The 17,118-nt window shown below is 27.6% G+C and overlaps 2 protein-coding genes across 5 annotated transcripts in view; one reads left to right on the top strand and one right to left on the bottom strand.

Moving 5' to 3' along the window:
* m-cup (mann-cup) overlaps positions 1-7,882 on the top strand; it is a 28,156-nt gene extending 20,274 nt beyond the window's left edge. For all 4 annotated transcript variants that reach the window (XR_010842889.1, XR_001342742.2, XM_014416772.3 and 1 more), the window contains one exon: positions 7,645-7,882. Coding sequence is in view for 1 of the 4 variants with exons in the window: in XM_014416772.3 (XP_014272258.1) it covers positions 7,645-7,659 (15 nt within the window). In the remaining 3 variants the exon portion in view is untranslated. The remainder of the gene's footprint in view (positions 1-7,644) is intronic.
* On the bottom strand, positions 7-11,525 carry boss (bride of sevenless). Its single transcript, XM_014416764.3, has 6 exons — positions 11,328-11,525; positions 7,630-7,758; positions 7,087-7,185; positions 5,415-5,667; positions 3,276-3,406; positions 7-3,088 (listed from the first exon to the last, which is right to left on the bottom strand). Exons 1-6 carry the CDS (start codon positions 11,437-11,439, stop codon positions 1,506-1,508), a joined length of 2,307 nt encoding a protein of 768 aa, XP_014272250.1. The 5' UTR covers positions 11,440-11,525; the 3' UTR covers positions 7-1,505.
* Positions 11,526-17,118: the final 5,593 nt, after the last annotated feature.

The following is a 17,118-nucleotide window of genomic DNA, read 5'->3' as shown; positions in this document are numbered from 1 at the left end:
ACATAATATTTATATTATTACTTATAAGATATTTTTGTTCATTCTTTTCTCCACTTTTTAAAAATCTTGTTATGGTAAAAGTCAATCCAAAATTTTAAAGTATGTTAATTAATATTAATTCATTCATTTCATATTAATACATTCCTTCATTCCTCCTTATTTGATTCCTTCAGGTTTGTACGAACAATATTATCAATATGTTATTTAGTTCTCTATCACGATGATTGTTTGTCTATTGCAAAATTAAAAGATTAACTGAACATTAATTACTACTACTATTAAATCTAATAAGTATACTGTATACACTGCAGCATTGATCAACATGTTTTAGCTATCAAATGTCTTCTTATATTTCCATCTTGAAATCTACTTAAAATTTAAATCCAGGGTGTTTTCCATTCCTTGTTAGAATTTATTATTATTTTTTGTATAGGAATTTTTTGATGGGATTAATTTGTTTGCTCACTGACATTTGTTTTGAATTTCGTAGCTCTTTATTATGAGTCATTCATTCTTTGCATCACTCAATCTAAGACAAAATGTCTTTGGCATTCCTACCTTTTATTTATTGGGGTTAGGTACAACATAACATTAACATAAGGTTTCATTATTTTTGAAAAGTTGGATCATTTTTAGTGCAAATTTCCAATATTATATACGTTCCCTAGCAGTTTGATGTAACATGTGAATGGTACTTTATTTTCTCATAAGAAAAAATTTAATTTGTATATCTGAAAATTAACAATTACAAATGATGTAAAATCATTCTTTTAAATTTTGATGCCATATTTATGAATAATGAATAAGTAATGTCAAAATAATATTACTCAGATGTTATGTGCGGAGAAGATGGGCTGGTGATGCTGCCAGCAAATGAACAAAAAATTATTTATTCGTGCCGTCGTTACGACCTGAATTTCAGGTCTAAACGGCAACACACATAAATAATTTTTTGTTTATTTGATGACTGCACCCCTCCCCCTCCCATCTTTTCCACATATTAATCTACGGTAAACTATCAACCCCTCATTATAAAATTTATGTGTTAAAAAGTTGACTATAAGTGATATAGTCACTATTTATATATATACACAGGAACAATATTTTTCATTTTTCTTGTTCTTGCTAAAGTTTATTATTTACATTTATCTAACGAAGTCATGCATTTTTTTAGATATGTTATCATGGAGGCAGATATTTCCATCATAATTTGATATAGAAGATAAGTATTATTTTTGAGAATATGATAAAATTTTCCCTGAAATTGTTTAGTTTTGTCTTAGATTACCATTTATTACAATTGTAAAATTTCTATTTGATAGTTTTTGTTAACTGCCAACATTGAACTGATTCTTTAAATTTCATTTCAAGTTATATTTACAATTTTTTGCTGTTTAATAAAATTAAAAAATATTTGGAAGTATATTCAAAGATTACCTTATTCGATACATAACTTACATTTTTGAAAATTCATTGTGATCAATTTAATCAAGTAGAATTTCTTGTCAGAATCTTGTTATATTATGTGGAGGTGGTGAAGACTCATATCTCTCATATGCATTTTCGTGGATTCCGTCATCTTCCATTTTTGAAGTAGAAGGTGTTGTTGGGCGATCACTATAGTAATTTGGGTTTCCATTTCCTCTTGGAATGGTTACTGAGTCATAAAGAGCTTGTGTTGATCGGTAATTTACATCAATAACACTAGTAGAGGCAGTATGGGCCAATGTCGGCAATGTACTTACAATATGATCTCGTACGATACCTGTTAGCATGAGATATGTTCGTGGTATAAAAACAGACACTAAGATGGCAGTAGCTGTTGCTACTAGACCGCTACATATGAACACTTCTTCCCAACCAGGCAAGAAAACATATCCTGAACACCAAGCAAGCCAGACTGTCAGGCACAGCAGTGCTGACGCAGAAAAGTACCCTCCTTCATGGTAATTCCTCTTCGATCTCATAATGAAAGGTGAAATAATCAATAACAGGAGCAGGAGTAACATGTCATAGCCCAAGAGGAAAAGGAACAATGACCCCCTGCTCATCTCCTGGCACTGCTGTTCGCTCAATAGGAGCCAGTTGATAGCCCAGAACTGTACTGTCAAGGCAATCTGAACTGCTGCTATAAAGAAGAACATAACAGTCTGCAAGTAACCATTGACATGACTCATAAATCCTCCATCTTCATCGCAAGAAGCCAACATCACACTGCGAGCTAACATGGTTGAAAACACAAGCGCATAACTCAGACTTGTTCCAAATATTTTAAGACCACAAAAAACTCCTTCATAATATTGAATACTTTTAACTTGGAACGAAAATGGTAAAATTGATAAATACATGAATATAATTGAGAAGAGAAGTAAGAAGGAAAAACCTGGGTTTCCTTCAAGCATGTCTCTCTTACAAATACGTACGATTATGAATATTGCTATGGCAATGCTACATAAAACACCAACGGAAGAGATGGAGAGTAGAGCAGCAACCCAGGCTTCTTGTTTTATCTCTATCATAATGAAAAGGTTCTCATGCTGTTCCAAGTATTCCTTATATAACAGATTGTAATTAGAACATTCAGAGCAGTCGTATCCTACTGTTTCGTTTGATGGTTTTGGTTTGCAAAGTTTCATGTCATCAGTTACATTTACTTCTACATCCAGAACCCAGTCCTCTTCTGAAATCCTAACAGAACCTAACTTCTGAAAATTGTTCAAATCAATGACAGCAGAGGCTTCAAAATCTTCCTGATTGAATCTGAGAAGCTTCATATTGATCTTAAGTGATCCTATATTATCGAACAAACTGTTACTTTGTACTTGATACTTTATCTTTGGAAGTTTTGGGCATAGCATCCATGTATTCTCTTCTGGACAGTGAATTTTTAAAAACGCTTTTAAAACTCCTACTAGTTTCATTATATCACTCATTATTATCAATTGTTGTAGTGATGCTTGAGATTTTGTCAATTCCGAGATGTAGTCCTGATCAGATTTTTCTGTAATGTTAAAAGGATTCATCAAAGCAGGTTTCTCAGCTGTAGTTAGAAGTATTGACAAAATTTTTGCAGAGGTCATTCTTGGATCTGAAATGGATTCAACACTTAATAAATAATGGATTCAATCGAAACACATATTACTATAACTTGAATTATTGAATAAATTCCCTTTGATAGCAGTTTAAGAGAAGCTATTACATCTATACTACCATTTTTAAATATTCCTTAAAAAATTCCATCATTAATAATTTATTATTTAGAGTAAAAATTTTACCTATCTGTGTTTGATACATTCCTTCCAAAGGAACTATAAGCAATCTATTGACTGGCAAATCAGCAACTATTTCTGTTAAGTTTGCATGTTGTGTAAATATCACTGCAATATCTGAAGGTTCTATTTTTTTCCTAAAATAATCGTGAAAATTGTAGATGAATTTTAATGTGGATTATCATATGTGCACCACAATATTAATTAAACATGGTTAAAATTAAATTTATTTCATACTGGGTAATATTAATATTTTTGTGTGTATGAAGTGTTTTTATACTTTTAAAGTAGTGCATCTCAAATAAATTCTAAATTACATTTAGAAAAATAATTTATTTCTTATTTGGTAATATTTATAAGTTTTCTGTCATGCTTTCTCTCTATGAGAAGTTATGAATAATAGTTGCGTGCAAATTTAAGATAATTACTTAGTTTGGGATTAGCAAAGGTGAATTACAAGGTTAATACCAAAAGTATTTCTCCCTTTTTTTTTTATTTTGTAGAAATATCAAATTGTATAATATTTACATCATTTAGTAGATTGAACATTTGTCTAGTTTCCTACACAATTCACACTCTGGTTGATGCATTTTTGAAGATGGTGTTACAGTTGTTGTCTGGCCATGTCATAACAGCTCCCTGCCATATCCTTGAGAAGGCCTAAAATTTCATCTTGTACCTTTTTTACAAAACTGAATCACATCCCAACCAAACTTTCTTTTTGGGCTACATGTGATAGCACACTGGATATTAATCCAGACTGTAGGGAGGGTTTGTGTTCTATTGAAACTGTCTTTGTTTTTCAGCATTCTGTAGTACCTTTCAGCATTTATTGTAATCCCAACCAATAAAGTCTATGAAAGTACAAACAAATAGTCTGAGAGTAAAGTCATGGCCTGTGTTTTCCCTGCAGGACCTCATAAACATGGAACATTATCACATACCCATCACAGTCCAATATGGTAATTAGTCACATTTTTTTGCCAAATTTTAATTTTCCAATAGAATTCTTGTCAAAAAAAAAACCAAGAAGCTGGATCCTGCAAACAGTGATGGACCATTCCAAAACTATTTTACCATTCCTACTATTCTGTTCTCTAAAGGTACCAGTATTTATTTTTTTTCATTTTCTATTTTGTTCCAGCTGAGAGATAGAATCAATAAAAGCTCACTATTAAGTTGGTTGCTGGTTCTCCAAAGCCATCTAGGGTTCCCAACGTTTCTTTCATGACTCCTCCCTGGTCATTTCTAACATATAAGGGCTATCTACAGGTTACCACCTTATTCTAATCATGGTGGGGGTTAAGTTTTTATTTTGTGGGACTGTCCCAAAAATAAAAGTCATGCCCCCCTCCCCCCCCCAGCCGCATTTGAACTGGCATTGCTGCAGTTTGGTCCTAGGGTTCCCAACAACCAACCATTTCTAATTCTAGTTTAATGGTGGGCTGTTGGAAATCTCTCTCTTGGTTGGAACAAAATGGAAAACCCAGGAAAAAATCCTGGTACCTTCGGGGAACAGTACAACTGTAATAGTAAAATAAAAATCCTGTTATGCCACATTCCTACCTGCTAACTAAAAATCTCATTCATCATAACACACCTATTTGTTAAAATGATGGAGCAAAGTACTGGATCACCATCTTCAACTTCAGGACTAAAGTTTGAGGCAAAAATTATTTTTCTGATCTATCAGCTGTGATTTGATTCTCGTTTGTGGGATTATTCTTGAGCACATCCAGTCTCTATATAATTTTTATCAAATAACATAAAGTTTCTGTTATTTTTTTAACAGTAGAGAAATATTTTTATTAAATTAAAATTTGAATTCTTGTTCTAGTGGAAAAAAGGAAAGGATAATATTTCTTGCAAAAGTCTTGTTGGTACACGATAAAATAAATAGATAGCTTAATTAAAGATTAAAAATCAGAATTAATGATAAACACTGGCCAAAGATATCAATTCCTGAGGAGACATTAGAGGTCCATTTCTGCTCCAATATCTCTTCTTTCTCCCTTCCCTTCGCCATTACTGTTAGAATAAGTGAATAGAGACTCGAATTGTAGCATTCATGGATCTCTAGTGTAACCCCACTCAGACTTCTAATATCTCTTAATTCAGTTGAAATTTTAATTCTTGGATACTTACAGTTCATCAAGTTTATGTTGATTTTTCACACATATGTTCTGCATTGAAGCAGCTCTTACAAATTCGTTGGCTATGTTTTCATTTTCTGATAAAACATGGTCGACTGGCATCCAATTTAAATCATAGAGGACCCTCACTAGCATTGAGGAAAGGAGTCTTTCTGACACGTCAGTAGTCAGTAAGAAATTAAAAAGACCAACATTTGTCGAAATATTTTTGACCTGGCTCAGTGTTTCTTTTTCCATTACCGCTCCTGTAATAAGTATTTTTGTATCATCATTGTACTCATTTTATTGAAATAAATAGTTTAAATGTGAGATTTAAATTGTTTATTTTTTTTTTAAGTTAACAAAAAATTTATATTTTAAAAAAATTGTTTTTATAAATAAAAAATTGAATATTCTTGACATATTTAGAAAATATTAAAAAAATTTTAATTCCAATACATTGAAAATTTTTTGAAAGATTAGAGTACTCAAAGCTTGAAATGAATTTTAAAATAAATTATAATTGTGGAAATATCGTTGACCATAGGTGTAATTAAGGATCAGTTGAGTTGAAAAAAAATTATTTATCGATTTGATTAGAACAGTGCATAGACTAAAATTTTTTTAAGGAGTACAGAAAATAGTTCAGCAATGACGCTAGATGTTGTTAACAGAATTATGATTTTTACAAAAGGAAAATGGTCTAGGTGCGGTAAAAAAACCAAAAAAAAAACCCAAATTGTAATTAAACTATTTATTGTGAACCAACATTTCATCTGACTCTGCAGGGCTCACTGAATAGATGTAAACACAACAAAATTTTTTTTTTAATTCCATTTATAGTTAATTCCATAGTAAGCCGTGATTAACCCTTGCAAATTGAACTGGAACCCTTCTTCCCCACTCACAACTCACCAAAACCTTGTATGACCTCTATATCACAAATGAAGAGCCTTCAGATATTTCCGCCTTTTCTCAACTATTCTATTTCTAGCCATTTCCCTTCAGCCATACTAATTATGGTAATATCAAGTCTTAGAGAAGGTCTTTTTCTTTGGGTAGTAATAATATTAGAAACAACTTTTTACTATATAAAAGGAAGATGCTCCGGGTGTGGAAAAACTATTTTTTATGAGCCGACATTTCACTCAACTTTGCAGGGCTTCATTAGGGCTAAAAAAGATACAAACAACTAAAATAATGTAACTAAGTAGGAAAATAGATAACATGAAATAAAATTGAAATGATTGAAGATATGTGAAAATTTATATAAAAATGAACAAAGAAAATAAAATTAAGATGAATACAATACCTTAATATCTTATACCATCTTGTTTTTATTTTCTTTAATTTATTTTATTAATTTTTATATAGGTTTTCACATATTTTAAATCATATTTAGCCACACTTAGTTTACTTTTATTTCTTGTTATCTTATTCTCTTACTTTGTTACATTATTTTAGTCATTTATATCTTTTTTTAGCCCTGATGAAGCTCTGCAAAGTGGGGTAAAACGTCTCACAATAAATATTTTAATTACTATTTGAGTTTTATTTTTACCGCACCCGTACCATCTTCCTTTTATATATTACTCATGGTCAATCAACGATCTTCCAATTATAATTTTTTGATGATTTGTTTAAACACACATTTATTCTTTTTGAAGAATTACACTGAATATTACCAAATAGAAATGAATTACTGCATTCTGCATCTACTATCGCTGATATAACTGTCTTCTGAGCCATGTCCTCTTGAGAACAGGTATCGTAGACAGTCAAACCTGTTAACAAAATATTCTTTTAATGATCTTGTTTACTAATATTGTATATTAAATAAATATATATGTATGTTTTTAATTGTTGTTTTTTAAATTCTTAAAAATATTTAAGAATCGGTGCAGTCAAAAGGAACAAAAAATAAACAACTATTTATTGGCTGACATTTTGCCACACTTTTCAGAGCTACCTAACCTATTGAGAGCTGATGATATAATTGTATTTATTTATACTGACAGCTCTCAGTAGATTAGGCAGCCCTGTAAAGTGGGGCGAAAAGTCGGCAAATAAATAGTTGTTTACTATTTTTTGTTCCTTTTGACCGCACCCATGACCATCTCCTTCATATTGTGAAAAATGCGGTCAATCATTTATATATATAATTAAAAATCTTTAGCATTAATTAAAAATTCACCTAATTAATGATATTAAATTAATATATTCATTACCTATGTTTAATCCAGGAACAACGTTATTGATCTTCACAGCTTCTATAGCAGTTATCAGGGACTGTACTACCTGAAGACCTTGATTTCTAAGCATCGAACAACCTTCACCATAGTGAACTCCGATCAAAGCTAAAAATTATTTTTTATCATTATTACAAACTCATTGCCAAATTCAATAAATTTGGTAAATAAAGAACTGGAAGAATATTAGTCATTTACTTTTCAGAAGTAACAATAACTTAAATTTTTTTCACTTTGTTTTGTTTTTTTGTAGGCTTATATTTTGAAGCATATTATTTAAAAATTAACCCCAAACATAGGATGATTATTTATTTATGTATAACATTAACATTAGCCATTTAACTTGAACCTTATCTCAATCAATTAATTCTAACAACTATTCTCAATATCATCAAATAATGATTAATTTTTATCCCAAGGATTTTATTAATAATTTTTCTGAAGGGTTACAGCCATTTCATTTATATGTGTGACAAGAGTTCAATGTTTTAAAAGTATAAAAACAAATTTAGCCATGCTGGATTACAACGGAATACAACAATACATGGATATTTCTATATGTAAATATTTTCTTTTGGATAATGCAAACACGAATCATAAATTGTTTAGCTAGGAAATTATTTCCACAAGCTAAATATATCAAACATCTTCTAAGAACAACAATGAAGCCAATATAGTGAGATAGGCTGAATGGTTTATCACTGATATCACTATAGAAACAAATTTTTTTTTTTATACCCGTGTTTAACAAATTCATTGCATTAGTCATTGGTATATAAAAAGAAAATAGACTTTAACTTACACTTATTGGCTTAAACATGGATTATGTTATCGACATTGTAAAATGGTAAAATCTTACTAAATTCAGTTTAGTAATTATCAATTTATTTTTTATGCTTGCAGGCTGGTTTCACAAATATGTTAAAGAATCACTTTATTTTATTTACTGATCCAAATAATAATTCTTAACATATTTAAATTTTCAATGCATTTACCACCAATGAAGTACTTTGTGGTTTCATGATGTTTTAATTATCTTGACCTACTAATAAGTAAAGTTCCACTGAACTAATAATCATAAAACTGGTCAACACCAATTTTGAATCTAGGTTCTAGGGGTCAATTACAAGTTTTTTTTTACTTTTTAGGGAAAATATTCAATTTATGATGAGCTGTGTGAAAGTAATAGTTTTACTAAGCTCATTTTGGTCAGAAATGGTATCAACTTAAAAAATGAATATAGCTATTCTGGCTGGAGTTTTGGAGTTATTTATTAACAATTGAAAAATGTGCAAAGATTTTGCTTAAAATCTGAGAAGAATGCTCTAGTTTCAATAGTAAACTTTATAAGTTACAATTATTTCAACAACAATTATTACAAATTTATTCAATTAAAATTCATACAATTGTAAGAATGTAGTTATAGAAATTATAAGTAAGCACCAGTGGATCGAAGAATTTCCTATGGAGACAGACCTGTGTACCAGGCCAATTCCATATAGCTAATTGAAAATTTAAGTCTAACAGAATATAGTTTAAATATATAAAGTTTAAATATATATATGTATATATATATTTATCTTCTCCTTCCAAGAAGAGGTTATATGACTGCTGGATCCACTAGTGTAGGTAAAGGTTTAGCTATGATATTCAACACCCAGTATATCTTATATATTTTAATATTCAAATACTTGGCAAGTTGAAAAGTCGTGGACAATTGAAATTCCTTGAAGAATTAATAGAAGTTTTCTGTAATGAAATAGAATTTAACTTTTGGTACAAGTGATTGAAAACAAAAATTATTCCTGTTTAAATAAAATAAATTTTATCTAATTTAAGTCTGAAAACAATTTATATTTCTTTATAAGTCCATCCTCAAGGACAAACTTAAATACAAATTTAGAACCACATTTAAAATCTTTTTGCAGGCTATTCTGCCCAGGTCAATAAATTCAGTCCAAAATTACCCTTTTTATTCAATTCTTCACATTAAATTAAATTGATGTGGTTCTAAATTTGTACTTAAGATTGTCCTAGAGGACAGCCATATTGTCCGAAACATTGGACTTATAAAGAAATATAAATTGTTTTGAGACTTAAATTGGATAAAATTTGTTTTATTGAAACAATAATAACCAATCTAAAGAAAGTGAAAAGATTATATATAAAGAATTAATCCTTCAGTAAATAAATTGACATGAAAGAATATTTGAAGAGAGAGAGAGAAAAAAAATAAGAAAAATTGAACTTTATATCATTTTATAAAAATTGTAATATATTATAATTATACAAAAATTAACTCAATTTACAACAAAACTTCTCTTTTAAGCCACTCCTTTTTAATCGTAAAAGGTGGATCTAATATTTTTCTTATTTCCTATTATGCCTATTGATAAGAATGATAAAGTTCACCATAAAATGGTCCCGTGTTTTTCTTTTTAAATATACATTGTATTAATCATCTTTTATTTTTTCATTTTGAGCTCTGATATTTGTTCTCCATTTTGTCGATTGAATTCACTCACCTAAACTGCCTCTGTATATTTTTTAAGTTTGTTTATTTACATTATTTGTTTCAATGGAAACCATTTATTTCGTCCGGCATTGATTTATTTATTTTTAAATATTGCCTATCCATAAAACGTTAATTGTATATATTGCTAACAGATACATCATTATCATTGTTATCATTATGATTATTATATATCAGTGAAAATTATCTATTTTTTTAATAATAATAAAAGGAATGCTATGTTTCAATAATATATAATTTCAAAATTATTTTATTATACATAATGTGACATCTTTCATAATTATTACATTTTTTAATTTATTTATTTAATACCAGATCGGCCATATAGTTTATATAATCGTTACCTTTTTTTTGTTAACAATTGATTATCGAGGAGCTCATACAAAAGACACACCTAACTATATAAAATGTTATAATTAAAAAAATATATATAAAAATAATGCTTTATAAAAGAGAAAAGTAAAAGTAATAACAAAAATAACGACATTTGTAGTCCTAACAAAACAAATAATCTCTATCTAATGGCATTATTACATCTATGGTATAGATAAAAAGTAATTTTATATTAAAAAAATGTATGCTAATACTATTGAAGGGACTTGTATAAAAGAACCCTCAGTAATGCAGGATAAATTTCTATTTGTGAGCTATTTTTAAATTATCATCTGATAAGTAATAAATCATTTACTTTCCCATAGATAATTAGTTCTACCTTTCAGATTGATTTTTCAACTAAAATAAATTAACTGAGAATAAGCAGTGTATCATTATTATATGTTTTTATTTTTTTCATGATATTACATTTAATTCAACGTACAAGAGATGTATGTATAGTTTTTTTAATTAATAGTTCTGTATTTATTATTATCTTCTAATTGAACAAATTAAAAAAAAATAGATCATTTGGCTTGAATTAAAAATCACCAATTTAAATAATACCTCTAAAGAAATTTGTAATATTTAATATTTTATCTAACAAAATAAAATCTTGTAAATACAAAAAAACTTTTATTTAGTTATATTGTATTATTAAAGACTTTATATCTGTCTACTACTTCATGAACTTTTAAATATTATTCCAAAATATTTAAAAAAATTAAATAATATGGTAATTAAATAACATTGTTTAAAAAAGATAAAATACCTGCTATGGTGACGTTGCCTGGCTGCTTATATACATATGTTTGGTTTTCACATATTACATTTGCTGAAGCTAGAAAAACACTTGAAAACATAATATAAACAAAAATAAACATTTTTTCTCTTGTGCACAACGATGAGATCTATAACATAAATCTAAGGTCAGGGCAGTGATGTCTCCAATAGTTACAGGCTGCCACTACAAAACCACCCCCCTCCACGGGGTAGTTCACCCCCTCCTTAGCCCACCACTACTTCTTACATCTAAAACAATTTATACTAATAATCAATAATGACTTCTCTTTTTATTTTATAATTTAATTACAACTTGTTAGGTAATGGATAGGGGTTAAATTTACTAAGCCAAATAAATATAGCTCAGAACTACCAGTGTGATCTGTGATATGTATATGGCTTTCTGAAAAAAAAAGATATATAATACACAATATAATAGGTTTAGCCTTTATATTACAAATCTTTATAGACATTTTTTTCATTATTATATTAATTTTACTAAGAAAAAATTATTCTACTCTTATTTAACTGTCTTTAAATCACATAAATTGGAAATATAAATCTAGAAGTAAATATGTATTTTAATTATTGATTTTAGTTAACCTGCTGTTTGAAAAAGTTTTTTATGATTAATTTTTATGTGAACAAAAAAATTAAAGTTATAAATAGATTGAAGGATGGTTAGATTTTTTTTTATATAGAATAAAATTATGATAAAACTAACATTGAGGTTTTCTCTTATAAGGTTTACTATATTTCAATACATTTCAGTGTTTAAAAAATCTTTATATTGAATCAATGTTCTTTAGAAACAAACATTTTTGCATTTTTAAAATTAATACTTATGTATTTATGTATTTTTGTTTATTTAAATGAGAAAAGTATGATTCACAAAAAAGAAGTTAGAATAACTCTGCTCTCAAATAAGAAACAGTACCATATATTCATTTTATATACATAGCTACTACATATGAATAAAAAACTTAAATAAAATTAATTAAATAAAAACTTAATTGTCAGCAATTAAATAAATTATGCATATAATCAAGATGAATTATAATATGAACTATAAATAGAAAAATAGTAAAGTAAAAAATATTTCAGAGTTTTTAATAAAGATGGGTGTTGAGGACCCCTAGAAATATATATTAGTCTGTCAGTTTCTTATTATGAAATAATTTTTTTTTTAGATTATATAATCCATTTCCATATAAATAATTAAATAAGTTCAGTAATGAATACATTGTATTGAACATTTGATATGATATAAAAAGTAGACAAATAACTGTTAATGCGTCAAGTAGACTCGCCTGTCTTGTGAGTTATTATAAATATATATTTGTTTATTTTTTAATTATATATATTCATTGATCTACATAAAAATAAAATAAATAATAATAGGTTTTAAAATATTCTAAATTTTTTGATAATAAATAAGTTAGTAATTCAATAGCCTTGACAAAAGAATGTGACTAGCCGCAATTTTAAAGACAAAAGAATTTTGTCAAAAATGCTCCTTTGTTTCTCTATATAGCTATTTATTGTGTTAGTTTATCTAACACAATTATTCAATCATATTTAACTATGATATTATGGAATATAAACTAAATAAAATATTAAATAAGAATTTAAAGTTATTTGTATCATGTGGCTTATATTCTTGCTCCACGCTCTTCATCTGCACTTGGGAACATATATCAAGAATGTTATTCAATGTGACGAGTTTATATTATAAAAATCAAATCAAATCTAGTTGTGGCTGAATTGTTTGTTTTCTTTTGGTTATCTTTTTCTGAGTCAGAACTTTTAACTAGATAAGTATCAGTATTATTAATTATTGATAAAACTTTCTTTTTTGTTTTATCTGTACTTAGACGTAATATCTAAAGATAGATTGGAAAGGATCTTATCTCACATTTCTATCTTTTATGATTTTTTTTTTACTTGTGAAAATAATATAGATTAGTTATATTAATTTCTTTATATAATTAATAATTATTTATATTGTACTTAACATGATAGAATACATTTTTTGAAATATTATCAAGAAAAATGTGTATGTGTATTAAATTTCACTTTCAGTTTTCAAATAAGTTTGGAGTATTTTTTTCTTATGTTACAAAAATATGAAATAATACTACCCTGTTTTATTTTATTTTTTAGTTGTGATCAGCAAAAATCTGTGTTTATTTTATTCTTATATAAACATACTGCGCCTAACACTAGGCAACATTGAAACTGATGTCTCCATTAAATTATAATTGGATTACATGCTTACAAGGTTTCCCTCTACAAATATATTTATCTTATCTAGAAAATTATATCGGTTCAATTATTTAAAATATAAAGAATTAATTTTAAAAACAAGTAGTCATTTTTATGGACTGTTTTTTTTTTCGTTAAAATTTTAGATGTTTAATTACTTTTGAATGAAAATATTTTCTGATATTTATAGCTATATACCTGGCCTGGATTAATTGATTATTCCCTCTCAAATTATAATTATTATTATCTCACGTTATTACTATTGCTACTATGTTAATTAATTTTGAAATCATATCTAATTTGTGTCAATATTTTCCTTCTCTGGTTTAAAACTATTGAATTAAACTAATTAGTACCTGGTTAACAAAAGTGTTATCTAGCTTTTTAAGGTGCTGCAATAATGCAATATAAAAATTATAGAACAATTATTTTGGTAACTCAAGTAAATAAACTTTTTTATGTCTATTAAGTTGTATACAGGCAAGGTTTATTAGCATTTTCAATTAATAAAATTTTTTTAAAGATATATAAATATATATTTTTTGAAGACACATAAATCAGCTGTTCAATTCATTTCCTCATATCAAAAAATATTGAAATAAATAAACAAAAAAATCATGGGGTTAATGTTATAAAATAGGAATATTAAATTTTTTGGAAAAGTTTATGAGAAGAAATACCAAATTTTCTAATTGGTTTATAATTTTATAATTTCAATAGGTTGTTACAATTAGAAATGTTTTTTTAAAAATATTGAAATGAATAATCAATGTTTGTAACGCTGATCAACATACTTTTTCTCCCAAATTATTTTAATTGTTCAATGTTTAAATGTTTTCCATTACTATTGAGATTCTTGTTCAGTCCACAAGCACGTAAATATTTTATTTTATGGTAAAGTGCTAAGGTATGGGGGACAAAATTTTATTCTCATAAGGACAAGCGTGTGCGATCAAGTGGTACGACAGTGCCATCTAGTAGTACTACAAATTTCACGACTAACAGTGGAAGGGACTTAGTTTAGTCCCCCTCCCCTCTACAGCCCTGATGAATAACTATTATCATGGGTCGAAAAGTCTGCAGAAAATAAATAAATAGTTAATAACTATTTTTTGTTTCTTCTTGACCGCAGTCCTGACCCTCTGAATCTCCTTCAAATTAACGTATGGTAAACAAATCTAAATGTCTTTCTTAGGTTGTTGTAGCTAATGGTTTTAGCTACTAAGTTTGACTTATCACAAAATTTGTTTATATCGAACCTTTTTAATTGTTTCCTCAAAGAAAAAAAAATTTTTTAGCTTATGAAGTTCTACTTTTCTATTTTTCTAGACCTGTTTCACAACTTGATACTTGTGATGCACACATGGGCGTAGCCAAGAGTTGGGCGAATGGAACATTTGTTCCTTATTGGCTCATATTGTGTAAGAAAAAAAATAAAGATTTTCAATCCCAAAATTTATATTTACGAGGTCATTGATGAGATATGAGTGAATAAAACATTTTATTAATCAGTAATTAGAGCAAACATTAATTTTGAAGTATAATCATGTGTTAGCTATACATAAATATATATATATTCATTTTATTAATTACCATTTCAATAATAACATGGAAGGCTCTCTTTAACATAAATAAAACACACCTAAAATACAAAATATAACTAATATTCATTTTAAATAAATAGAATATAAACTTGTGAAATATATGTTGTATAATTGATAAAAGTAGTGATATGTAGTTATAAAAAAATAAATAAAAAAGTAACACATATATGTAAAAAAAAAATTGTAATATTTAAATTTTAAAATAAATATTTGTAGATCTTCAGAATCTTTTCACTGAGTACCATTTAATAACATGTTGGTTTACCATCATAATGATAAAAACTTGGTAAGTCTACTCTCAGAGTGTTTAGTAGTAGATGTTTTATTTAATTTTCAAAATCCTTCATGATTTTAAGTCCATTTAAGAGGATAATATAAGGGGTTAGAAAAATAATAACAAAATACTTATTAATTCAATTTTTAATTTCTTGTAATTGCCAGATTACAATAGGTAGTGATTTCACAAATAATGCTGTCAAATACCATTACAGAATACTCTAAAGTGTTGTAGCACATAACAACGCACCTTCTTATTTTATTGCCTAAACAGACATGGGATTTTTTTAACAATTAAATGTAAAAAAAAGTGTTATCACAGTTAAAATACAATATGTGACTATGACTAGAATAAAGGAAGTACACAATTTATTCCATTTAGAACCATAATTTCTATTACGAAATTGAGTTTATGGATTTTGTGATTCTTAATAATACTTATCCCAATATTCACAATAAATGTTATAACTGTTTTGATAATACATTGACTCCTTTAAGTATTTCTTAAAAATTATATATTTGATATATACATTGATAAAACTTAATGATTAAGATGAAAATAATACAATTATTAAGCTTAATGCAATTTATTTATAACCATAAAAGTTGATCAGAGAACCTTGATTTGATCTAAAATATAGAACAGGTGTCTTTGATCTTTGAGGCCGATGCTTATGAATAAATAAATTTATTAAAATTACAAGAGATTATTGGCTACTTTTGACAAACTTTCATGTAAACCAAAATAAACTAACATAAATACCACCTTCTTCACCTAGATTTATATCAAGAACCCCAAAGATAGGAATCCTGATATAGAAGGTAAAACTAACTTTTTAAAGTTGTTAGGAGAGATAAGGCATTTGGATAAATATCAATAAGGCAAAAGAAAATCTTAACTTGAAATTGACCTATAACTTAAAGATTTTTTAATTTGTTTAGTTTGATTATTAATTTATAAAGGGATTAACTAAATTTTGTGGCAGTTGAGGTGTAACCTTTAACTGCAACAACACTGGTTCGATTCCGGGCTAGCTGAGTTGTCTTTTATTTTGTGCCAGTCCCATGTAATGGAAACTCGACTCTTCCACACTGGTTAGAATAGGTTGGTTACCTCTATGATGATCACCATTCCCTCTCCCTCCCATACGTCAGATATGACCAATTATGAGGGTAAAAAAACTAAAGTAGGGTTTATAAGCAATGAATCCTCTGTTTATTAACGAGATAATTACTTACTCTCAGCCCAATTTAATCTGGAAGCTTGTAAAAATGCCAGAATAGCCTTGTTTGCTTTTAATTTGAAAATAATTCTTTGTATGACTTTTTATAAGTAACGGTTGAAAAAATGGGATATGATTATGAGTGTATTAAGAAAATGTACAGTGGGTTCATTGTATCCAAATGCATGGAAAGATATTTTTAAAAAAAGCCAGTATTTGTATAATTATCCTGGTAATTAATGTAATTTTATTTACTTAGGCATAATTTTTATGACTATTTTTTAATAGTCTTCATGAAACTATTAATAAGGATAATACCTAGCTGATATTAAAGACCAATTAATTTTACATTGCTATACTGAGTTTATTCAAAATTTTTGGAGTTTTTTTTTTTTTTTTTTTTTTTAGGAAA

This window comes from Halyomorpha halys, unplaced genomic scaffold (genome assembly GCF_000696795.3).
Source record: "Halyomorpha halys isolate HHAL.00 unplaced genomic scaffold, Hhal_1.1 Scaffold134.1, whole genome shotgun sequence".
Lineage (NCBI taxonomy): Eukaryota > Metazoa > Arthropoda > Insecta > Hemiptera > Pentatomidae > Halyomorpha > Halyomorpha halys.
The sequence above is the reverse complement of the archived record's forward strand: the minus strand, read 5'-3'. Positions and strand labels throughout refer to the sequence as shown.

Coding starts and splice junctions, on each gene's coding strand:
- boss (XM_014416764.3), bottom strand. CDS start 11,439: ATGTTTATTTTTGTTTATATTATGTTTTCAAGTGTTTTTCTAGCTTCA. Junction 5,668..7,086: donor CAGTAATTCATTTCTATTTG/GTAATATTCAGT, acceptor TACTTATTACAG/GAGCGGTAATGGAAAAAGAA. Junction 3,089..3,275: donor AATGTATCAAACACAGATAG/GTAAAATTTTTA, acceptor AATCCATTTCAG/ATCCAAGAATGACCTCTGCA.